Source organism: Ictalurus furcatus, chromosome 1 (assembly GCF_023375685.1).
Source record: "Ictalurus furcatus strain D&B chromosome 1, Billie_1.0, whole genome shotgun sequence".
NCBI classification, from domain to species: domain Eukaryota; kingdom Metazoa; phylum Chordata; class Actinopteri; order Siluriformes; family Ictaluridae; genus Ictalurus; species Ictalurus furcatus.
Genome location: NC_071255.1, coordinates 293427 through 319236, shown reverse-complemented (window position 1 = coordinate 319236; position 25810 = coordinate 293427). Strand labels below are relative to the sequence as shown.

Here is a 25810-nt window from a genome sequence, read left to right as displayed (position 1 = left end):
TGAACAAGAACGGTGACAGGATGCAGCCTTGTCTGACGCCTCGTTCCACTCGGAACCATTCGGTGTTACCATGTACCGTTCAGACGGTTGCTTCTTGTTGACCATATAGATTTCTGATGAGGCTAGTCAGATGGTCTGGTACGCCCATGTTCTTGAGTGTTTTCCATAGCTTCTCATGATCGATGCAGTCAAACGCCTTGTTGTAGTCAATAAAACACAAGTACAGACTCTTCTGGTGTTCTTTGGCCTTTTCCATCATCCATCGAACGTCTGCGATGATGTCACGTGTGCCTCGGCCTCTTCTGAACCCCGTTTGTTCTTCTGGAAGTTCTCTGTCAACATAAGGCTGTAGTGGTGTTTGTATGATCTTCAACAGAATCTTGTGATATTAGAGCGATGGTTCGGTAGTTACCGCAGTCTGTTGCATCGCCTTTTTTGGGAATAGGAACGAAGATTGATCTGGTCCATAATTTGTTATCAAATTTGTTATCGTTATGTAATTATAATATAAACGTAAATGTATCAGTTTTATAATTTTACAGCGAGTGTAAAACCTGGAGGATAAACGCCGTGTCCTTTACATGTTTAATTTCAGAATAACGGCTACACGGTGGGGGGGAAAGAAGTGTTCGACACACTGACTGAGTTTGTGGAGTTTTACAAAAAAACACCAATCGAGGAAGTCACTGGAACCAAAGTTTACCTGAAACAGGTGAGTGAGAGCTGTCTCTACTGTCTACTATTACACACACACACACATACACACACACACACACACCATGCCCACTGTCTTGTCACTACAGTTCGAGTATATAATATACTGCAGTTCTGTGTTTTTATAAACGTTCTGTCTCTGTGTGTCTCAGCCGTATTTCTCCACCAGAGTGAACGCGTCCGAGATCGACCGTAGGGTGAAGCAGCTGGATCAGTCCATTGAGCCACAGAGTGAAGAAGGAGGAGACAAAAAGATCAAAGCTGGATTCTGGGAGGAGTTTGACGTAAGTGTCCGCTTTACCACTGAGTCTAGTTTGCTTTTATTGGCTAGTCTCCAGGGAATTGGAATCAATCAGTTTTTTTTCATGATGGCCCGCTTTCTTAATATCAGAGCTCTTGTGATTGGCCAAAACCTAAACATCCTGTTTGTTCTGACTGACGTGTCTCCAACCTACTGTGATTGGCCAATTACTGCATGTATGCTTTGTTTTAAATGACGATTTATTGGCTAGTCTTTGGGTATTGGGGATTGGCTAAAGTTTGGGCTTTGGGGATTGGCTAATCTTAGGGTTTTGGGGTTTGGCCAACCTCCAAAGACTGAAGACTAACCAATCCCCAAAGCTCAAAGACTAACCAATCCCCAAAGCCAACATTGGGAATTGGTTAGTCTTTGGCTAGTCTTCAGACATTGGGGACGGCCTAGTCATTGGGCTTTTGAGAACAGCTGGATTTTGGGCTTTGGGGATTGGCTAGTCTTAAGGATGGGATGATCATAATTATAATGTATGGTATCAGTACACCTTCAGTAGAGAATAGTGAATAGGGTGGAGATTTGGGACACAGCCTGTGTGTTATATTACTCAGTCTCTGGAATTGGTAAATTACTGCTCGGTTCTGATTGGCCGATCTCTGCATGTGTGTTCTGTTCTGATTGGCCCGTCTCTGTGCAGGCTCTGCAGAAACTCGACACCAAAATGAAGAAGAGCAGAGCCGAAGGGATGCGGCCGGAGAACAAAAGCAAAAACAGATACAAAAACATCCTGCCTTGTGAGACATACCAACACTGATAATGTTCTACAGAGATTTTAAACATTTCTTACAGTTTAACCACAATATTGTTCTCACTTTCCCTTCAGTTGATGAAACCAGAGTGATTCTGCAGTGCCACGACCCCAACGTGGTTGGAGCCGATTATATTAATGCCAACTATGTCAAGGTATTTATCAAACAAAGGAATAAATACACACAAGAGGAAGCACTTTTTTTTTACTATTAATGCTGTTGATTTACATTTCTTCTTCTTAACCTGTGTAGAATAAGATGTACGAGAGCTGTCCTCCAAAAGTCTACATTGCGTGTCAAGGCTGTCTCGCAACAACTGTCACTGATTTCTGGCAAATGGTGTGGCAGGAGGAGTCCCGGGTCATCGTCATGACGACGAGGGAGGTCGAGAAAGGACGGGTCTGTGTTGTGGATGAAGAAGCTAACAGTTATCTCCTGATGATGGTTTCACTCTAGTGTCCGTTTTCCTCAGTCACTGGATGTTATATACCTCTGTCTGTGTTTGCTCTGCAGAATAAGTGCGTGCCGTACTGGCCCAACTGTGACGAGACCAAGGAGTTTGGGAAGTACGTGGTGACGCCCGTGTCTGAGAGAGATGCTGATGATTATAAAGTCAGAGTGATGGAGGTTGCACTGATCGACGGGGTACACGCGGCTAGTTTAATCCCGCATCCACATCACTGCACTTCACTTCACACACCACCTGATACACATTAGTGTGTTGACACTGTGTGTGTGTGTGTGTGTGTGTGTGCGTGTGTTATAGAGTGAGATGCCGAGAGAGATCTGGCACTTTCAGTACCTGAGCTGGCCGGATCATGGTGTCCCTGAGAAGCCAGACAAAGTCCTGAGTTTCCTCACACAGGTCAACAGCAAGCAGCAGGACTTTCCCGGGGCGGGGCCCATGATCATCCACTGCAGGTAACACACACTCCCACTGCTCCACACCTCATCTGTGTTAAACTCACATACATGCTGCCTGTGTGTCCTGCAGTCGCCCAGAACACCACTTCAGAAAATACGTGTATATATACTTATATAGTTATATATATATATATAGTGTGTGTGTGTGTGTGTGTGTGTGTGTGTGTGTATATATATATGTATATATATATATATATATATATATATATATATATATATATATATATATATATATATATATATATATATTAGTTATATATGTACACCACTTTAGCTTTCATATAAATGTGATATTAAAAATCACAGAAGCAGAAAGATTACAGAAGGATATAATATATAATGTATATATCCAGGATGGGGACGTACAGACGCTGAGAGCACTGCTGCTCCCTCAACTATCAGTGTTCCTTTAACTGCAAACATAATCATCATAATAATCATCATAATCATAATAATAAATGTGTGCATGTAATGATTTTTCTTATTTTTAGTGCTGGTATTGGCAGAACAGGAACCATTGTTGTCATCGACATGCTGATAGACACAGTCGACGCTAAAGGTGGAGCGGTCTGTCTGTCTGTCTGTCTCTCTGTCTGTCTGTCTCTCTTTCTCTGTCTGTTTTTCTGTCTCTCTCTCAGTTAGTATGATATACTTTTTAGATCATAACTGTAAATAATAATAATAATAATAATAATAATAATAAACAGTATTGTGTTGAATTGAGAAGAAAAGAAAAATGTATCAGATGTACACAAGCTGTTGAGAATAAAGTGTGTTCTGAGGAATGTCCTGGATGAGAAACAGATCACACTAACCTTAAACACATGACAGATTCAGCATCACATACTAAACTGCTAAACACGTCCCTGTGTGTGTGTGTGTGTGTGTGTGTGTGTGTACAGGTGTGGACTGTGATATCGACATACAGAAGTGTATTCAGATGGTGAGAGAACAGAGGTCGGGGATGGTGCAGACGGAGGCACAGTACCGCTTCATTTATCTCGCCATGCTGAAGTACATCGAGTCTCAGAAAGACATACAACAAGCCCGAATGGTGAGGACGGAGGGAGGGATGGAGGGATAGAGCGATGGATGAAGGGATAGAGAGGTGATGGAGGAAAGGAATGTGTGGGGGTGGGTTGGATGGAGTGAGACAAGGATGGAAGAGTTATGCAGGTATGGAGAGATGGAGGAAAAGAGAAGGAAAGAACTCATTTAGGGGGTGAATATTTATGCAACCACTTTTACAGTTACTTGTAAATAATTTTTCCAGACTATATTGATTTTCCCCTGCACACGAGTATTATGGGATGTTTTTTTGTGGAATTCTGATCCCAGTTAAATCCATTTCAGTTCCAGACTGTAACACTACATGATGTGGAAAAGTTCAAGGGGGTGAACACTTATGCACAGCACTGTACGGGAGTAAAGATTTGTGTGTTAATCACTGTGTGTGTGTGTGTGTGTGTTTTCAGTCCGCAGAAACGGAGTATGGAAACTTGTCTCTACAACCCAAACACGCTAAAGCCTCCCGCAAAGTGTCCAAGTAAGTGTGAGGGGGAGCTGCAGGGTGAAGGGAAGAATACACACACAGACACACACACACACACACAGAGACACACACACACACACACACACACACACACACACAGAGACACACACACACACACATAGTTATCTCAGTGTGAAAGTTCAGTGTCCCACTGAGTGCTCAGCACTAAGTCCACAGATGAACAAGGAAAAAGAGAGAGAAAAGAGAGAACAGAGAACAGAGAGAGAGAACAGAGAGAGAGAGAGAACAGAGAGAACACAGAGAGAGAGAGAGAACAGAGAGAGAACAGAGAACAGAGAGAGATGAGGAAAAGCAATAAGGAAAGAGAGACAGAAAGAAAGAGCGGTTAGAACAGTGCATTGTGGGTATCAGAGAGGATTAAACTGCACCCACTTCTCTTTTGAAAGGGCTTTTCTTTGTGTGTGTGCGTGTCTGTGTGTTTGCGTGCGTGTGTGTGTGTGTGTGTGCGTGTCTGCGTGCGTGTGTGTGTTTGCGTGCGTGCGTGCGTGTGTGCGTGTGTGTGTTTGCGTGCGTGCGTGCGTGTGTGCGTGTGTGTGTGCGCGCGTGTGTCTGTGTGTGCGTGTGTGTGTCTGTGTGTTTGCGTGTGTGCGCGCGTGTGCGTGCGTGTGTATGTGTCTGTATGTGCGTGTGTGTGTCTGTGTGTTTGCATGTGTGCGTGCATGTGTGTATGTGTCTGTGTCTGTATGTGCGTGTGTGTGCGTGTGTGTCTGTGTGCGTGCGTGTGTCTGTATGTGCGTGTGTGCGTGTGTGTGTGTGTTTGTGTCTGTATGTGCGTGTGTGTGTGTGTGTGTGTCTGTGTGTTTGCGTGTGCGCGCGTGTATGTGTCTGTGTCTGTATGTGCGTGTGTGTGTGTGTGTGTGTGTGTGTATGTGTGTGTGCGTGTGTGTGTGCGTGTGCGTGTGTGTGTGTGTATTTAGTAGATAAATATGTTTACATATCCCTCTGTCCCTATCAGTGACCTGTGACCTTTAACCCCGGCTTGTTTTTAATAACGGTTCTGTCCTGAACATTAGAACACACACTCTCTGTTCTCACGACCTTTTTCAGTCTCAGTAAACCAGACATTCATTACAGTTCTGTGCGAAACTTTACACCCCCGCGACAGTTTAAATCTGGAAGAAAAGGAACCCTAGGTACCTCTATTTAATCATTCCAAAACCTTGTTCTAAAGGTAAAGATATTAGAGAATATTTACAAACTCTTATACTGATATCACTCTGATTTTTTTCTGTATTTAAATAGACTGTTTACATTTTGTGTAATAACGAAGGAGCTTCTGTGAAATCATGTTTCACAGCATGTTTGTAGCGTAGGGAAATGAGAGCTGTAGGAGGAAGTGCATGGTCAGTGGGTGAGAAGAAAAGATCAGCAGCTTGATCTGCAGAACCGAACCCCCAGTGCACTTTAATCATCTTTCAGTCCTCTGACTGGAAATCATCCAGTGGGGTCCTAATTAAAATAAATTCATTCAAATGTATTGGTTTGCAGAATGCTTCAGCACACCGCACTTCACCTCCGTCTCACTTCAAGGCCTGAGAAATACCAAAGTCAGATTACTCTATCTGCCTTTCCACTGTTTCTGCCCTAAACTTCACCCTTTCAGGGTTTCTGTAAATCTACACAGGCAAATACAGATGTTTTAGTAAACTAGCTCCGCCCACTTAGATTGATTGGCATGTGGTGGCCATATTGTTTATAAATGTCAACATGTTTTTGATCATTAATGAAAAATCCTAACAAAAACATTTACAAACACTTCATGCTTGGACCTCTACTAATAATGCTGCTGCTGCTGAGGAGGAGAAGGATGAGGATGAGGGGGAGGAGGATGAGGAGAAAGATGAGGATGATGAGGAGGATGAAGAGGAGGAGGAGGAGGATGATGAGAAGGATGATGAGGAGGAGGATGAAGAGAAGGATGAGGAGGATTATTAGGAGGAGGACGATGAGAAGGATAAGGAGGAGAAGGATGAGGATGATGAGGAGGAGGAGATGGATGAGGATGATGATGAGGAGGAGGAGGAGGAGAAGGATGAGGATGATGATGAGGATAAGGAGGAGAAGGATGATGATGATGAGGAGAAGGAGGAGGATGATGATGAGGAGGAGAAGGAGGAGGAGGATGATGATGAGGATAAGGAGGAGGAGGAGAAGGATGAGGATGATGATGATGATGAGGAGAAGGAGGATGATGATGAGGATAAGCAGGAGGAGGAGAAGGAGGATGATGATGATGATGATGAGGAGGAGGAGGATGATGAGGAGGATAAGGAGGAGGAGGAGAAGGATGAGGATGATGATAATGAGGAGGATAAGGAGGAGGATAAGGAGGAGGAGGAGAAGGATGATGATGATGAGGAGAAGGAGGAGGAGGAGAAGGAGGATGATGATGATGAGGAGGAGGAGGATGAGGATGATGAGGAGGAGGATGATGAGGAGGATAAGGAGGAGGAGGAGAAGGATGATGATGATGAGGAGAAGGAGGAGGAGGAGAAGGAGGATGATGATGATGAGGAGGAGGAGGATGAGGATGATGATGAGGAGGAGGAGGAGGATGAGGAGGAGGAGGATGATGATGATGATACCTGTGTTGCAGGAATAAAGAGGACGTGTACGAGAATCTGGGAGCGAAGGGGAAGAAAGATGTAAAAAAGCAGAAATCGGAGGAGAAGAAGAGCGGCTCTGTGAGGAAACGATAAGAGTCAGCTGGAATAACGATGAAGGACTCGCCTGTTCTCACCTGTTTCTTAGTCATGCCAGTTAAACATTATTATTATTATTATTATTATTATTATTATTATTATTATTATTTTGTCAGATTTAACACAGGACAGATATTAATGATTTATTTAGTAATTTAGCAATGATTCTGTAAACTATGATTTTAAAACAAATACGTTTACAATAAACTGTTTCTCCAACAAATTGCACTAATATTCACTCTAACACACACACACACATGCACACACAAACACACACACATACACACACACACACACACACACAGTATCTTGCCTCCCTCCTGTAGGCTGTGACACAGTAACAGTTACTCACTGAACTCATTGTGTGTAGAGTGTAGTGATGCTCAGGTGTGTGCATGTGTGTGCATGTGTGTGCATGTGTATGCATGTGTATGCGTGTGCGCGTGCGTGTGTGCGGGTGTGCGTGTGTGTGTCAGACTGGTATGGCTTGTTATAATTTGAATAGTATCTTCCAGATGTCTGATTACATCAGAGGAACTAGACACATTAACACTGAATGAACACAGAGAGAGTCACAAAGTAGACTGTTCTAACTCTCTCTCTCACACACACACACACACACACACACACACACACACACACACACACACACATTGACAAATATTGAAATATTGATAAAGTGGGTGGTTTGGATCATTTAAGATTTTATGTGCCTTCCGGAGCGTATATGAACTGACACAGTCTGATAAATTAGGGATGGGAATACCAATAATTTTTCTCACTAAATTAGTTATTTTCAGGAGTTTGTTCTTATCGGTTACTGTTAGCATATGGAAAAACACTAATGGCACCATACATAAGAACTGGTTCAATAATACTTCAGTACAGAAGAAGAAGCAGACTAGGCTGAACAGACAGATATTTAAGTTTACGAATAACCGTGAGTCTCTGTTGACAGCACTTGTAAATACCTAGAGTGTGCTGATTGAAGCTGAGATGTTTATCCGATGTAATGCCCAGATATCTGAAATGCTCCACACTTTCAACCGTCTCTCATTAATGGTAATACTGGAAGGATGGGTCAGTGTTTTGTAAGAGCTAAAAACCAGTTCCTTAGTCTTTGTGATACTAAAGTGGAGAAAATTATCATCACACCACGTACTAAAATGTGCTAGGAGCATTGATAGTCCAAAAAAGAATCATTGTCCTTATTAAGCAATGCAAGAATGGCAGTATCGTCTGCATATTTAAAGTAATGAGTGGTGGTGACTGGACTCTGACAGTCATTTGTATAGAGAAGTGGACTAAGTACACACCCCTGGGGGACACCAGTGTTGAGAACAATAATGGGCGACAATGCATTGTCCACCTTTACCACTTGTGGTCTATTAGAAAGGAAATTATAAATCCAGTGTACTAGTGGCGATGGGACTTGCAGACATTGAATTGAGTTAAAGGCGGAGCTAAAGTCAATGAAAAGAAGTATGGCCTAGTTTTCAGAAATATCCAGGTGTTGAAGTAGACAGTGCAAGAGACAAGCCACTGCATCCTCTGTACCTCTCCTCTGTTTATATGCAAATTGGAGGCAATCCATAAAGGGTGAAACATATGGAAACATAATGTTTTTATTTGTTTTATTTTTCACATGTTTAGATGCGAGTGTTTAGATGCGAGTGACAATAGAACGAGCAGGTCACAGATACAGAAGCTCATTTGAACATGGCCTGTATGAAATGTGAGAAGGTCTGATCCGTCAGAAATTAGTGAAGGTATGGGAGTTGGACGGTGAAAACGGGTCGAAACAAACTGGAGAAGTGTGTGAGAGTTCCACACTGCAGTTCAGCTCTGAGGAGCGGAGTCAGGAGTGCTAGAACAGGAACATGTGGAGAACAGAGGGTTCTCCAGAACCAGCACCAGGCCTAGTAGTAAACAGTCTCGGGTCACATGATGCTTTAATACATTTCTTTTATTTATTCCCATAACTACAGTTAGCATTTTTCTGATTTTTTAGTCTCATTCTAAAAAAAGTTAGTTTTTATCTCTGATTATTATTATTATTATTATTATTATTATTTGTTTGTTTGTGATGTAATTCAGGTGAAAGTTAGTGCTAATGCTCTGTTATCCAACACAAAGCTGCGTTTATTCTGTAAGAGGGGAAAAGGAAATGATCCCTAAAGGAATGTGATTAGAGGATTAGTTCCTGTATCCGCATCTCGCCTCTCGCTTGAAGTCCCTCTGTGGATGTTTTATATTTTATTATTATTGCTTATATATTTGTATATTTTCCCAGACGTATTTAATCTGTGTGTATTTAAGATGTTGTGTGATCTCAGTATAAATGAAGAGAATGTTGGATGTGTTGTGTTTGTCTTTTTACTCAATAATCATTAAAATAACAAAATATCAGTGGAAGATCCCTCCCCCTATCATAACCCCTCCCCCTCCTCCTACCGTCAGTCCTCCAGCAGCAGGAGGGAATAAAGTACACAAGACGAACTTTTGAACTTTTTTTCTCTCTCTTTCTTTCATGTCGTGCACGCGCCCGGAGGGGTATAGCGATTGTGCACGCGCTCGCGCCGCCTCGGTTATTGTTAACAGAGAGAGAGAAAGAGAGAGAGCGCGAGCGGGCGGAAACACTCACTTTTACAGATAAATAAACTGGAAGAAAGGAATAAAGATCAGAGCAGAGAGAGGGAGAGTTGAGAAAGTGTTGAGTCAGTGTGGATTTGTGAACATGTCTAAACTGAACTACACCGGAGTTTATCACTGGATCTCTCAGGACAACTTTGAATCCTATCTGGCCGCTTTAGGTGAGAGTGACGTCATCACTTTTCCTTTTTAACGGTAACATTTCGATCTGCTACTGTGTTAAGTGTTTAAATTAACACCGCGTGCTCGTTAACCATCACATCTGTTTCAGCTAATGCTCATTACATCTCATCGACACCGACACACATCTCATCGACACCGACACTCATCTCATCGACACCGACACTCATCCCATCGACACCGACACTCATCCCATCGACACCGACACTCATCCCATCGACACCGACACTCATCCCATCAACACCAACACCGACACTCATCCCATCGACACCGACACTCATCCCATCGACACCGACACACATCCCATCAACACCGACACTCATCCCACCAACACCGACACTCATCCCATCGACACCAACACCGACACTCATCCCATCAACACCGACACTCATCCCATCAACACCAACACCGACACTCATCCCATCGACACCGACACTCATCCCATCAACACCAACACCGACACTCATCCCATCGACACCGACACTCATCCCATCGACACCGACACTCATCCCATCGACACCGACACACATCCCATCGACACCGACACTCATCTCATCGACACCGACACTCATCCCATCGACACCGACACTCATCTCATCGACACCGACACTCATCCCATCGACACCAACACCGACACTCATCCCATCGACACCGACACTCATCCCATCGACACCGACACACATCCCATCAACACCGACACTCATCCCACCAACACCGACACTCATCCCATCGACACCAACACCGACACTCATCCCATCAACACCGACACTCATCCCATCAACACCAACACCGACACTCATCCCATCGACACCGACACTCATCCCATCGACACCGACACTCATCCCATCGACACCGACACTCATCTCATCGACACCGACACTCATCTCATCGACACCGACACTCATCCCATCGACACCGACACTCATCCCATCGACACCGACACTCATCCCATCGACACCGACACTCATCTCATCGACACCGACACTCATCCCATCGACACCGACACTCATCCCATCGACACCAACACCGACACTCATCCCATCAACACCGACACTCATCCCATCAACACCAACACCGACACTCATCCCATCAACACCGACACTCATCCCATCGACACCGACACTCATCTCATCGACACCGACACTCATCCCATCGACACCGACACTCATCCCATCAACACCAACACCGACACTCATCCCATCGACACCGACACTCATCCCATCGACACGACACTCATCTCGTCGACACCGACACTCATCCCATCGACACCGACATTCATCCCATCAACACCAACACTCATCCCATCAACACCAACACCGACACTCATCCCATCGACACCGACACACATCCCATCGACACCGACACACATCCCATTAACACCGACACTCATCCCATCAACACGACACTCATCTCATCGACACCGACACTCATCCCATCGACACCGACACTCATCCCATCGACACCGACACTCATCCCATCGACACCGACACTCATCCCGTCAACACCGACACTCATCCCATCAACACCGACACTCAACACCGACACTCATCCCATCAACACCGACACTCATCCCATCAACACGGACACTCATCCCATCGACACTGACACAAATCCCATCGACACCGACACTCATCCCATCGACACCGACACTCATCCCATCAACACCGACACTCATCCCATCAACACCAACACCGACACTCATCAACACCGACACTCATTCCATCAACACCGACACTCATCAACACCGACACTCATCCCATCGACACCGACACTCATCCCATCGACACCGACACTCATCCCATCAACACCAACACCGACACTCATCCCATCGACACCGACACTCATCCCATCAACACCGACACTCATCCCATCAACACCAACACCGACACTCATCCCATCGACACCGACACTCATCCCATCAACACCAACACCGACACTCATCCCATCGACACCGACACTCATCCCATCAACACCAACACCGACACTCATCCCATCGACACCGACACTCATCCCATCAACACCAACACCGACACTCATCCCATCGACACCGACACTCATCCCATCAACACCGACACTCATCCCATCAACACCGACACTGACACAAATCCCATCGACACCGACACTCATCCCATCGACACCGACACTCATCCCATCGACACCGACACTCATCAACACCGACACTCATCCCATCAACACCGACACTCATCCCATCAACACCGACACTCATCCCATCAACACGGACACTCATCCCATCGACACCGACACTCATCCCATCAACACCGACACTCATCCCATCAACACCAACACCGACACTCATCAACACCGACACTCATCCCATCAACACCGACACTCATCAACACCGACACTCATCCCATCAACACCGACACTCATCCCATCAACACCGACACTCATCCCATCAACACGGACACTCATCCCATCAACACTGACACAAATCCCATCAACACCGACACTCATCCCATCGACACCGACACTCATCCCATCAACACCAACACCGACACTCATCCCATCGACACCGACACACATCCCATCGACACTGACACTCATCCCATCAACACGGACACTCATCCCATCAACACGGACACTCATCCCATCAACACGGACACTCATCCCATCAACACCGACACACATCCCATCAACACCGACACTCATCCCATCAACACCGACACACATACCATCAACACCGACACTCATCCCATCAACACCGAAACTCAGGTCTTTAACACCAACACGCAGCTTGTTAACACCATCACCAAAGCTCAGCTCGTTGACATAAACACTCAGCTCATTAACACAGACAATGAGTTGAGTGTTAGTGGTAATGAGCGAAGTATGTTATTGATAATGAGTTGAGTGTTTTGAGGCATGTTAATTGCCGGTGTGTTAATTCTGTGTTAGATGTAAATGAATGAAGTGTGTGTGTGTGTGTGTGTGTGTGTGTGTGTGTATTAGACATTAACATAGCGTTGAGGAAGGTGGTGTGTTTGCTGAGACCCAGTAAACACATTGAACATGATGTTAATTCGGGACAAATGAAGATTAAAACCGTCACCACGTTTAAGAACTTCGACATGGACTTCACTCTGGGACAGGAGTTCACTGAGGACCTGGGACCTGTCGATGGCAGGAAGTGCCAGGTGGGGGCGCAATACTGCTCACAGCTGCATTTACATCACATCACCTGAACATGGCAAATAAACAACATGTTTCACGTCCTGTTCATCATTTACACGCCACATTCACGTCATTTACACGTGTCATGATCACATCATTTACACGCCACATTCATGTCATTTACACGTGTCATGATCATGTCACCTGCGATGGACTGGCACCCTGTCCAGGGTGTACCCCGCCCTGTGCCCGGTGTTCCCTGGGATAGGCTCCAGGTTCCCCCGTGACCCTGAAGACGGAGTAAGTGGTAGAAGATGGATGGATGGATGATCACGTCATTTACACACCACGATCACGTCATTTACACGCCACATTCACGTCATTTACATGTGTCATGATCACATCATTTACACGTCACATTCATGTAATTTACACGTGTCACGATCACGTCATTTACACGTGTCACTATCACGTCGTCTTCACACGTGTCACGAGCACGTCATTTACACGTGTAAGCCATGTTCAGGTTATTTTAACTTCATGTGAGAATTCCAGCAATAACTTTTGTAAAAAAAACCCTATGTTCAGCTGGCCATTCATAAATTGTCTATAACTCGACAGTGTGTAATGTTATTTATTTGTGTGTGTGTGTGTATGTGTGTGTGTGTGTGTAGACCACAGTGGACTGGGACGGTGATAAACTGGTGTGTGTACAGCGAGGAGAGAAAGAAGGACGAGGATGGACACACTGGCTCGAAGGAAACTTACTCCACCTGGTAATTTAAAAATATAGTTATATATTATTATTATTATTATTATTATTATTATTATTATTGAGTTTTAATATAATTTCAGAATAATACAATAAAAAACAATACATTTAAATTCAACAGAGAAACTGATCAGTTTAAAAAGAACATTTGAAAAGGTTATTATTAAAAACGGAATTAAAACTTTAGATCTTTTAAAATTGTGGTTCAGTTTTAAACAATTTAAATGACCATTTAGAACATACACACACAAACACAACACACACAAACAAACACATAAATAAATAAATAACTATAATCAAGGTAATATGAAGCTTTAGCTGGGTGTGTGAGAGAAGTGTCTCCCCCTGCTGGCCAAACCCGGAATCACACTCAATATACACTGCTGCAGGAATTATAAAATAAATATAAAATATAAATATTTAAATATTTATTAGTCCGTTTGGATTTTAACAATAAACTCTAACATTAGCAATAAGTGTAATATAATCATATTTATAGTATACAAAATACATTCATAAATTAATGTCTGTCTCTCTCTGTGTGTGTTTCTCTCTCTCTGTCTCTCTCTCTCTGTGTCTCTCTCTTTCTCTGTGTGTGTCTCTCTCTCTCTCTTTCTCTGTCTCTCTGTGTGTGTGTGTGTGTGTGTCTCTCTCTCTCTCTTTCTCTCTCTCTCTCTGTAGGAGCTTCGTGTGAATAATGTGGTGGCTAAGCAGGTTTTTAAGAAAGCAGAATGACTGGCTGGTTGCCTAGACGACAAGCTCATAGCACTGTGGGAAAAGAGACGACCAGCCAATCAGCAAACAGCAGCAACTATAGCCCCCTCCCCTTTTATAGTTTCCATGTTATTTTAATGAGTTTAATTAAACTGATTGATTTTAGTGTTAGTGAACGTGGAGAAGCAGGAAGCTTTAAAACACTCCCACTATCAGTGTGGGGAATTCCATTAGTGGCATGTCACGTGATAGTTTTGCATTAGCTCCTTCCTTCTGTATCTGTCCTGCTATGCTAACATCCTAACACTAACACTGAGGAAAAGCCCCCAAAATGTGTTCATTAAATCTCTCACCGCACTGGACATGTGATGACTGAATTTCCATCAGAGCTGTAGTTCCTCAGTTTGTCCACAGGAGCAGCAGAGTGCGGTTTATCATCACGCTACACTACAGTTCTCTTATCTCTTCATCAAATATTAAAAGTTCCCGCTGTGACTTGATGCTTTTTCTTGTTCCATTAGGAAGTTGAGACTTTAATGTACTGAAAGAATAAACTGATATGATTAACATGTCCATGAGAGGGTTGTTTGATGATTTGGCTGATGCGTTTCTCAGAGCGAGTTATTATTGAGAGCAGGTTCAGGACTTCACTCAGTGATCCAGCAGTAAGGAGATAACTGGATTTGAACTCACAACCTTCTGATCAGACGCTCAGAACCGTGAGCGGTATCACTTCCACGTCTACACTGCTCCGCCCTTAACACACCTGAGTGATATTCTCTCATAAACACCTCATAAACACTTGTCTGAGCTCGGTTTGTGACGTCACTAAATAAACTCCACTGCTCTGGACCAACAACATGTTAAAGGATAATAACACCTGTGGTACACCTGTAATCTACCTTCCTCCCTGATGTTCAATGATGAGTAGTTTAATATAACATTTAGAGGAGTTATTAATTGTGTATTCATAGAAGGGGCTAAAGCTCCGCCCCCTGCTGAACCTTCCCTATGGAACGTCAGTGTGGTGGTTTGGTATCAGGTGATGACATCACTCAGGTAAGGTACAGGTGAGGAGCTGCTTTAAGCTCTTGCTGCTACATCCGTACCCAGTACACGTGAAATGCTAAATAATCACATTTTATACTTTAACCCGAACCGTAACTTTAACCCGAACCGTACTTTAACCCGAACCGTACTTTAACCCGAACCGTACTTTAACCCGAACCGTAACTTTAACCCGAACCTTACTTTAACCCGAACCGTAACTTTAACCCGAACCGTAACTTTAACCCGAACCGTACTTTAACCTGAATCGTACCTCTACATGCCTTTTGTTGCTGTGAAGCTGTGTGTTACCTTCTTACCGTGCCTCGATGAGTCAGAGCTGTTTTGGCGGCATAAATGGACACAATATTAGGCAGGTGGTTTTAGTGTTATGGCTGATCGGAGTATATCACAATATTATTAGAATATTATAACTTTATTATTATTATTATTATTATTATTATTATTTCTATAATTTCAGTTTAATGTTGAGTTCTTCACAGTTTAATAGGTAAGAGTTTGATTAAATTGATTAATTATTTACCCATGTTTACACAAACACACACACAAACACAAACACACACACAGTGATATTTAATGTCATTTTCAAGAGAATTCTCCAAAAGAATTTGTACATTTTAAGAATGAAAGAAATTTAAATGTACAAATATCTACATAACGCTAATATTACAATTTCTTACAAACAGCAACCTCATGTAATCTATTTTACCTTTATTTACTTTTACTTTATTATTTCACATTATTTTAGCTGTGCTGTTGTTTTTGTTGTTTTTGTTGTTGTTGTTGTTGTTCGTCTTGAATTGAAGTGTTTTTAAAGAAGTTTAGTGAAATGTTTTAGAATTACGTATTGATCTGATTAAACTGGATCAACATCGTGGATTTTGACCTTAAACACAACATGTTTTACCAGAAACGTTGGCACCCCCTGTCTCTATCTGTCTGTCTCTCTTTCTGTCTGTCTCTCTATCTGTTTCTCTCTCTCTCTATCTGTCTGTCTCTCTATCTGTCTCTCTCTCCCTCTCTATCTGTCCGTTCGTCTGTCTCTCTATCTGTCTCTCTCTATCTGTCTCTCGATCTGTCTGTCTCTCTATCTCTCTCTCTCTATCTGTCTCCCTCTCTCTGTCTCTCTCTCTATCTTTCTCTCTCTCTCTATCGGTCTCTCTCTTATTCTTTTGCCAAATCAAACAATCCTGATTTTCTGTGACTTTTAAACCCTAAGTCCTTCCACTCGGCTCATTTGGAAACACGCAGCTGGAAGAACAATGTCCAGGTTACAGTTAATCCTGAGGTATGTGTCGAAAATCTTGAGAATTTGTGTTCGTTTACTATTTCTCTTTTATATTTGTCTCATATGAAAGCTTAATAAACATCTAAATAATAAAATATAAAAAGATCAAATAATTTCTCTATTTCTCAGTTCTCTATTGTGAAAAAATAATTGATATTATACGGTTATCACCCAGCGCGCGCGCGCGCGCGCGCGTGTGTGTGTGTGTGTGTGTGTATAATGACAATATATTTAATATGAGTGTTTGAGACGTCAGTGTGTCTGAGTCAGCGCTGAAGACCTGAACAGCTTCACTCCTGGGGTTTGGGATGAGAATTTATTCTACACACACGATGTGGTTTATGGAGTTGTTCTGTGCATGAGGATGTGTGTACAGTAGATGTAGATGTAGACACACACACGCAGATAAACTGATCACACCAAGTCACACTTCTCATCAATCACATCAGTGTCATCGAGACAGGGATTACAACAAGGTGCAGACGTGTGACGGACCAACTGTGACGTAAAATCGTGTAAAGGACACACGGATACGGAGACAGCTCTGACATCCCAACTGACTACAAGCTGAATAATGACGCATGCGTTCTCTGTAGCCTGCTCTCGCTTTTCTGCTGCGCCACTTGGGAGTCATGCTACTGGCCTTTAAAAGAGAAGTCGTTTACCATATATGGCGATTTGGGGGCGTTTCTGTATGTAAATGAGCGTGGCCTTTCATGGGCAGAACAGTTTAGAAGGTGTGGGATTTGTCCACGTCTGTTACGTGCGTTCACACGTGTGAGAAATCCCAATGTTCGTATGCGTACTGGCGATTCTTATGCACAAATTTAGAGCTTGTTCTATGCGTGATTAAAAACCCTGGCAGCGTGTTGAAGGTACGACTCGGTGCGGATTACACAACATGGCAGAAACGTCTGAACAGATCAACCACAGTGAAGCAGAGAAAAACTCACATAGTTTATTTGGCACGAGTAGTTTCATAATCGTTTTAGGCATAATGACCGTGTGAGAGTGTGTGTGTGTGTGTGTGAGTGTGTGTGTGTGTGTGTGTGAGAGTGTGTGTGTGTGTGTGTGTGTGTGTGAGTGAGTGTGAGTGAGTGTGTGTGTGTGTGTGTGTGTGTGTGTGTGTGTGTTGCCCCGCCCCGAATCTAAACTCTCAGCATTATGATGTCGTTATGGTCAGATGTATTACAGTGATGTAAATAATCCTATGATTATTCCTGTGCTGATTGCTGGTGTGTTTGTCTCTGCAGTGTGTGGTGTGTGTTGTGTGTGTGTGTGTGTGTGAGTGTGTGTAAGACGGTGATGCACGGTCAGGTTCAATCTCCTCTGTATCCAAAGCCTTACCCCACCAATGTCCATCAGCAGTGGGATCTGGAAGTTCCACGTGGTTATCAACTTCAGATTACCTTTAATTACCTGGACATCGAACCGTCATTAAACTGCTACTACGACTCTCTCACGGTTAGTGTGGAGCTTCTTCATCATCATCTTCATCATCATGCGCTCTCCTGTAAAGAAACTTTTGAAGGATAATCTGACTGAGCAGGCGTCTGCTACGCTTACAGAGAACTTCAAGTTCTGGGTTCTACGTTCTAGAACCCTGTAGATGTTAACACTGGTGTCATCTGTTTGTGTGAGTGTGGTTCACTTTGTTCTCTCGTTATTAAGGTTCTGCACGGTAAGAAAGTTTTGGGAAAGTTCTGTGGCAAGAATTCCTGGGATCCCCATCACCCTGGCAACAGGCCCATTGTGTCTCCTAGCAACCGTCTCCAGCTGGTGTTTGTGACTGATGAATCAAACAAAGAGAAATATCTCGGGTTCTCTGCCTTTTACCAGGCTGTTGGTACGATCAAAAAACCTGAATGTGTGATTAAGTGTTTTTTCTGATCTCTTGATTACTCAAGAGTAATGCACACATTAACACAGTGTTAACTAATAATCTCTCAATAATATCTTAACGACTCACACCTGTACTGATTCACACCTGTACTGACACCTGTACTGACACCTGTACTGACTCACACCTGTACTGACTCACACCTGTACTGATGCTTGTACTGACTCCTATGTGTTTGTGGTTTGGTTCTCAGACATAGATGAATGTTCGACTCCTGATTTAGACGATTCAGAATTGCGTTGCTCTCAGATCTGCCTGAACACTCTGGGCTCATACCTGTGCACCTGTTCCCATGGTTACCAGCTGCAGGCAGATCAGCATACCTGTGTGTGTGAGTGTACACACCATCAATACATATACATACACACACGTACAATAAACACACTCTTTCACACATACACAAACTTTCCAAGCCCCTTGTCATTTTGAGGCTGGACTTCTGCCTCTGTGAACCATCTGAACTCTGCAACTATTCCTGAATACAATTGTGTGTTGTTTTTAGCCTTCCACTTTTCCCCAGTCCTCCAGTTCTACACTTCCCCAGTTCTTCAGTTCTCCAGTCCTCCAGTTCCCCAGTCCTCCACTTCTCCAGTTCCCCATGTCCCCAGTTCTCCACTTCCCACTTCCCCAGTTCTCCAGTTCCCCAGTCCTCCAGTTCCCCAGTCGTCCAGTTCTCCAATCCTCCAGTTCCCCAGTTCCCCAGTCCTCCAGTCCCCCAATACTCCAGTTCTCCAATCCTCCAGTTCCCCACTTCCCCAGTCCTCCAGTTCCCCAGTCCTCCAGTTGTCCAGTCCTCCAATCCTCCAGTTCTCCAATTCTCCAGTTCCCCACTTCCCAGTTCCCCAGTCCTCCAATACTACAGTTCTCCAATCCTCCAGTTCCCCAGTCCCCCATTCCCCCAATACTCCAGTTCTCCAATCCTCCAGTTGCCCACTTCCCCAACCCTCCAGTTCCCCAGTCCTCCAGTTCTCCAATCCTCCAGTTCCCCAGTTCTCCAGTTCTCCAGTTCCCCAGTCCTCCATTCCTCCAGTTCTCCAATCCTCCAGTTCCCCAGTCCTCAAGTTCCCCAGTCCTCCAGTCCTCCAATACTCCAGTTCCCCAGTTCTCCAGTTCCCCAGTTCCCCAGTCCTCCAGTCCTCCAATACTCCAGTTCCCCAGTTCTCCAGTTCCCCAGTTCCCCAATCCTCCAGTTCCCCAGTTCCCCAGTCCTTCAATACTCCAGTTTTCCAATCCTCAGTCCTCCAATACTCCAGTTCTCCAGTCCTCCAGTTCTCCAATCCTCCAGTTCCCCAGTTCTCCAGTTCTCCAGTTCTCCAGTTCCCCAGTCCTCCATTCCTCCAGTTCCTGTTCTCCAGTTCCCCAGTCCTCCAGTCCTCCAATACTCCAGTTCCCCAGTTCTCCAGTTCCCCAGTTCCCCAATCCTCCAGTTCCCCAGTTCCCCAGTCCTTCAATACTCCAGTTTTCAAATCCTCAGTCCTCCAATACTCCAGTTCTCCAGTCCTCCAGTTCCCCACTTCTCCAGTTCCCTAGTTCCCCAGTCCTCCAATACTCCAGTCCTCCAATCCTCCAGTTCCCCAGTCCTCCAGTTCCCCAGTCCTCCAGTTCTCCAGTCCTCCAGCACTACCCTGTTGGTACTCTTCCTGTAGGTCTCTGCATCTGATTTAAAACACAGATGCTTGGCTGCAAAGCCACAAACGGACCAGTGTCCTCTTACTTTAAAGCGCTGATCACACCCCACACTGCACTGCTTCATGTACTCTATTCACACACTGAGGATGTATTTACTAATAGAGACACTTCTGTAAGTCACTCTGGATAAGTGCGTCTGCCGAATGCCCTAAATGTAAATGTAATACACACGAAGAAGAACTCTTAAGGGTTCCTTAATGTTTTAAGACTGTAGGCGTAAGTATTCTGTGGTGTTGTTTCCTCTTGTGCTAGTGGACTGCAGTGGAGGTGTTTTCACAGAACCTGAGGGAGTTCTGTCGAGTCCCGGATTCCCGGACGCTCCGCCTCCCAGAGTGAACTGCTTGTACAAGGTCTCTGTTCAGCCTGGGTTCCACATAACGCTCAACTTTAGTGAGAACTTCCACATCGAGCAGATTGATGTACAGGGACCATCCTGCTTGTTCCACTGGCTACAGGTACCACGTTATTACGCTGTGGGCATGTTCCAGTCCACACATTTATTCTAAATGCATTATGAGTAAATTATATTGTGTATAATGGCTTAGTAAAAAATTAAACTCTTGAGGGCATGCTGTAATCAGCTGGGGTATATACAAACAATGTATGGGGTATTATTATTTTTCTATATCAGCATGTCCCCAAGTGTTTTATTCCTCTTTTCCCACAGCAAGTTGTCAACAATTTCCATTTTTAATTTAGTAAAGAACAATACTTCATACATTTTATCCATGTATAGTGTTAGTAATGAGTTAGTTCCTGTTATCACTTATCTTATAGCAGCTGTAAACAGATGTTTCCTCACCAGCATCTCTTTATTCTCTCTTGAATGAATAAGAAGAGAAAGCATCACTTGTAATGTTACAGAGAAACAAAACCAAAAGAAGTAAAGGGAACGTCAGCCATTACGGATGACTTTTTATAGTGGGTCACTATAAACGTTCTCAGCATGTGTGTGCACATACACACGAAGGTATACAGATGTTGGAATCCTGCCTCTGGCAGATAGGACCGGTGACGTAGCTCTTCAGGTTATAGCTTTACCTCTGACTTACAATTAGAGCTTCATCTCGTGTTTACTGTATGAGGAGCGTGTGCTGTACACGTCCCTGTGAACAAGCCGTTACTATAGAAACGATAACGTATTAGAACGAGAGCGTTAATATAAACCTGCACTACTGTCAGAGCCGCTGTTCTAGAATAATAATCAACATCTTCTGACCAATCAGAACTCAGAACTCAGCAGTGTGGTATTATGTGTAATAGTAACTCCTCTACGCACTGGAATGTGATATTAAAGCAGTCTGTCTTCCACGTCTCATCCTCAGGTGTCTGTCCCTGGTGAAGCTCCAAAGAAGCTTTGTGGAAATAAAAGTCCTGGGATCATACACACCGGCTCACACACTGTAGATCTGGAATTTCACACTGATGGACATGGACAGAGCGGAGGATTCAGCCTGCGCTACACAACCCAGAGTAAGCAGGAAACACAACCTGCTGCCGTGGAAGTTATCTAGAGCTTCATTACACACAGTTTACATGACGTCTCCATCTGAAGAGAGTTTCCTCTGAGATACACGAGTGTGCAGGTGTACAGTGTGTGTGTGTTTGTGTGTGTGTGTGTGTGTGTGTATTAATGTACGTACAGGTGAACATCATCTCTGGATTTTTTAGCTCACCTGATTGACATGAACAAATCTGTAAATTGTGTTCAGTCTGATTCGACAGCGGTGTGGGTTCATTATTAACAACCCAAATGATAAAGAAACTCACACACACCTGACCAACACACAAGTAAATCCGTGCTGGAAACCGGCAACACGTTCCAGAACATTCCAAGTAACAGTAAAGCCCAGAGAAGCACGACTTAGACTTAACACATCCTCTGTGTGTGTGTGTGTGTGTGTGTGTGTGTGTGTGTGTGTCTGTGCGTGTGTGTGTGTGTGCGTGTGTGTGTGTGTGTGTGAAACCTTTCTGTAGGAGTGGAGTGTAAAATTGAAGGAGGAATCAGTAACGGCCGAATCACTCCCAATTTCCCGAAATATTCCTACAGAGATTATATTCAAGTCCGCTGCGACACCGGATACAAACTCATGATGGTGACGTTTTATTATTTCTACTTTATTTATATGTGATTTTTAATTGATTATAAGCTTTTTTTTAATCTTTATTTCGTCCTGTGTTTGTGTTTCAGGGAGAAAAGGAAATTCAGAGTTACAAATCGATGTGTCAGGAGAACGGGGCGTGGCATTTACCTTTACCTGAGTGCAGGAGTGAGTCAGCACTCGCGTTATTAGTGACATTTCTATATATATTTTATAATTCTATTACAGTAGGAGACTCGGGTCATTAACAAGACAAAACAAAAGTGTTCATTAAAAATAACAGGTGTTAATAAATGTGAAATAAAACAGTGATGTTGGAGTTTACGCCTCCACCAGGAGTATTATATCAAACCCATTTAAGTGAAATGTTTTCTTCGTTATGGTTGCAGTTATTGATTGTGGAGAACCGAAGGCGTTACTGAACGGTGAATTTAAGTTTTTGTCAGGTTCTAAGAACGAGTACAGGTCTGTCGTGCAGTATCACTGCAACGAACCCTTCTATTCTTTCACCAAAACTAAGCAAGGTACGTCTGTGTTGGGTAAGATAAATTCTTCTGATGATGATAATAATAATAATAATCCTAATAATCATAAAAGATTTAAATCTTGTAACATGTATGAAATTGACTCAAGCTGAATAATAGCTTAAGATAAAATTGGCCAGAAGTTTAAAACTGTCTCTCATTTACTCCCAATTTTTAGTAAATCTCACCTGTGATGCTGATCGCACATGGAAAGGAGAAGAAAATGAGATACCATATTGTTTCCCAGGTAACATATAAATCACACAGAAGTCCGTGGGTCAGCAGATCTTACATCCAGCTTTACATTAAAAACAGTTTTACTTTTTTTGTTTGGAGAAATAGTTTTTTAGTGCTCTGATTACAGGACACTCAAGGAGCACGAGAAAGTCTATATGACATTACACAGTACTCGATGTAGCCAGAGGTGGCGCTAAAGTCCGTTTTCAACTCATCACCCTCACAGCCGCGGACAGGATTATAGGCACCGTGTAGGTCGAGTTAGATGAAAATCTGGGCATTATGAGTTGGTTCCAAGGCTGAGGGGTCTAGAGGAAGAGAATAAAGATATTTTACTGTGATCTGGTTGAGATGTGGGGATGTGGTCATGGCATGGCTGAAATCCTCACCCTTTATTCTCCATGAAGGAGAACCTGGCTGGGATGTACCCTTGCTTTAGTGCACCTCGATGTATTCCTCCATAGCCTTCATCGGGAAGTGTGTAGATGTGGTTGTGTGGTGGAATGGTCTCCGCCATGAGCTCCATCGCAAACTTACAGCAGTTGTAGCCTTGCTGAATATCTCCCTGAGACCAGCTGGCCATCGCCCAGGTTAGCGCCGTGCCCTGCAGCAGGATGATCAACTGGTCAGGGAGATCTTCCTGGCTGAAGATGTATGGTTACCTATCTAGTATAAAATGTAATTGAAGCTGAAATGTCATGTTCTTTATAAATAAAACAGCTTAAAGACTGTGAGGTCCTGAAACAGTTTCTGCTTTAACTCAGGAAAAGGTCAAGTCAACTACTTTATTTTTAATTACTGGTCAACTAGTAAGCATTAATAGTTATTAAAGTTATTAAAGTAAGCATTAATAGTTATTGAAGTTATTAAAGTAAGCATTAATAGTTATGCAACTTCTTTAGTGTAGAAGTAATAAGTTTGTCTTTTCCAGTTTTCCTATATATAACTGTGTGTGTGTGTGTGTGTGTGTGTGTGTATTATTCAGTGTGTGGGCGTCCTGTTGTAGATATCACTGGTGTTGGTCGGGTTTTGGGAGGAACTGAGGCGAAAGACAACTCCTTTCCCTGGCAGGTGTTTCTTCAAGCTGGAGGAAGAGGAGGAGCGATTGTGATCGGAGAGAAATGGCTCCTCACTGCGGCTCACAATCTGGACAAAATCAAACAGTCTCAACAGGAAGTGAAGGTAGCGTTATCCCTCAGCGTTAACTCTTAACGGTGATATCTGGTGATATTTTAGTATTTAAGCACATTTATTTATTGATGTTTTTTAGGCATACGTTGGAAGCAACAAAGTGAGCGAGTATTTCGAAGTCCGCAGAAACTCTGACCCTGTGATATTTCACTCACTTCCTATCGAATCGTTACACATCCACCCGGGATATAAAAGCCCAAATTATAATAATGATATCGCATTGATTAAGCTGGCATCATCCGTCACCTTTAAAGCGAGTGTAATGCCGGTGTGTCTTCCTGATCAGGACTCTCAGCTTGAGGACTTTGGGTAAGAACCTTTCAACACATCCAATTCCACGTGTGATTTTCCTAAAGAGCGGAACCTGATGATGATGCGGCGTACTGTAAATGTTTCTGCTTCAGGTGGGTTTCTGGATTTGGAGTGACGGAGACCTACAACACCGCTAATCATCTCCGCTACATCCGTCTTCCCATTGTGGATCAACAAGTGTGTCACTCCTCCATTGAGAAGGTGAGAGAGACGGTCCATGATGTGAGCACTCTGACGGAGAACATGTTCTGTGCTGGACTTCCTGAAGGAGGGAAGGACACGTGTCAAGGAGACAGCGGCTCTGGTTTTGTCATGAAGAAAAATGACACGTTTTACGCAGCGGGGATCGTTAGCTGGGGAGTCGACTGTGGAAAACCAGGAAGATACGGCGTATACACTCGCATAGCTCGATATGTAGACTGGATCCAGCAAACCATGAAGGAGAACATGAAATGAGAATGACATGAGCCTCTCATGTGACTGGTTTAAATGGTTTGATTTAAAATATCTGTGGTTGTTTTGCTTTCACTTCATGGAAAAATAAAGATAAATCTTTTACCATCACCAGCTGTTGTTTCAGTGTCGTGATCTTAGCAGTCCTTCCTGCCTGCAGATACATGATTCTCATCTGCTTAGCTGTGGGAGTTGTAGCTTAGGGTATTTTATATTAAGATCAAATCAACCACTAAGACCTCATGTCTCAGTTACGCTCGATTCGGATCTTGAGCTTCAGCGCATGGTTCTTTTGTGATATCGGCTCGAGTCAGGAGCAGCGCCACCGTCTGACTGTTTGAAGGAACCACAATACATCAAGCTGAAATGTGTGTTTCTGCTGTAAATACACTCACACAGTATGGAAGATAATATTAAATGCATAAATATCACACTATTCATGAACAAATCTCTTGGTTTGTTAAATCAGTTTATTGGTTATCAGCTGCTTTGGTGGGAAACATGATGAAACAGTCAGAATCATGCATTGTTCCTGTGTGTGTCTGAAAGCTACGATCCAGCTATCTGCAGTCTGAGCTCCGTGATCTCACTGCTTCACTGCAGGAGGAGGAAAGAGTGGTA

At 43.6% G+C, this 25810-nt stretch overlaps 3 protein-coding genes across 3 annotated transcripts in view; all 3 read left to right on the top strand.

The window, feature by feature from the left end:
- Positions 1–7198, top strand: part of ptpn6 (protein tyrosine phosphatase non-receptor type 6) — a 22653-nt gene extending 15455 nt beyond the window's left edge. Inside the window, exons 6-16 of the mRNA XM_053640691.1 lie at positions 596–712; positions 867–998; positions 1665–1761; positions 1851–1930; positions 2029–2175; positions 2290–2421; positions 2543–2697; positions 3192–3259; positions 3603–3754; positions 4176–4246; positions 6870–7198. Of these exons, the coding sequence (XP_053496666.1) occupies positions 596–712; positions 867–998; positions 1665–1761; positions 1851–1930; positions 2029–2175; positions 2290–2421; positions 2543–2697; positions 3192–3259; positions 3603–3754; positions 4176–4246; positions 6870–6972 (1254 nt within the window). The 3' untranslated portion in view covers positions 6973–7198. The remainder of the gene's footprint in view (positions 1–595; positions 713–866; positions 999–1664; positions 1762–1850; positions 1931–2028; positions 2176–2289; positions 2422–2542; positions 2698–3191; positions 3260–3602; positions 3755–4175; positions 4247–6869) is intronic.
- Positions 7199–9497: 2299 nt separating this feature from the next.
- Positions 9498–14998, top strand: rbp5 (retinol binding protein 1a, cellular). Its single transcript, XM_053640462.1, has 4 exons — positions 9498–9788; positions 12778–12962; positions 13614–13715; positions 14393–14998. The coding sequence occupies exons 1-4, from the start codon at positions 9713–9715 to the stop codon at positions 14444–14446; spliced, it is 417 nt and encodes a 138-aa protein (XP_053496437.1). The 5' UTR covers positions 9498–9712; the 3' UTR covers positions 14447–14998.
- A 1639-nt stretch (positions 14999–16637) lies between these two features.
- LOC128617257 (complement C1r subcomponent) lies at positions 16638–25300 on the top strand. Its single transcript, XM_053640363.1, has 13 exons — positions 16638–16781; positions 18035–18245; positions 18453–18627; positions 18875–19012; positions 20623–20825; positions 21696–21843; positions 22348–22466; positions 22562–22640; positions 22862–22996; positions 23175–23243; positions 24219–24415; positions 24504–24733; positions 24829–25300. Exons 1-13 carry the CDS (start codon positions 16756–16758, stop codon positions 25190–25192), a joined length of 2094 nt encoding a protein of 697 aa, XP_053496338.1. The 5' UTR covers positions 16638–16755; the 3' UTR covers positions 25193–25300.
- The last annotated feature ends 510 nt before the right edge of the window (positions 25301–25810 follow it).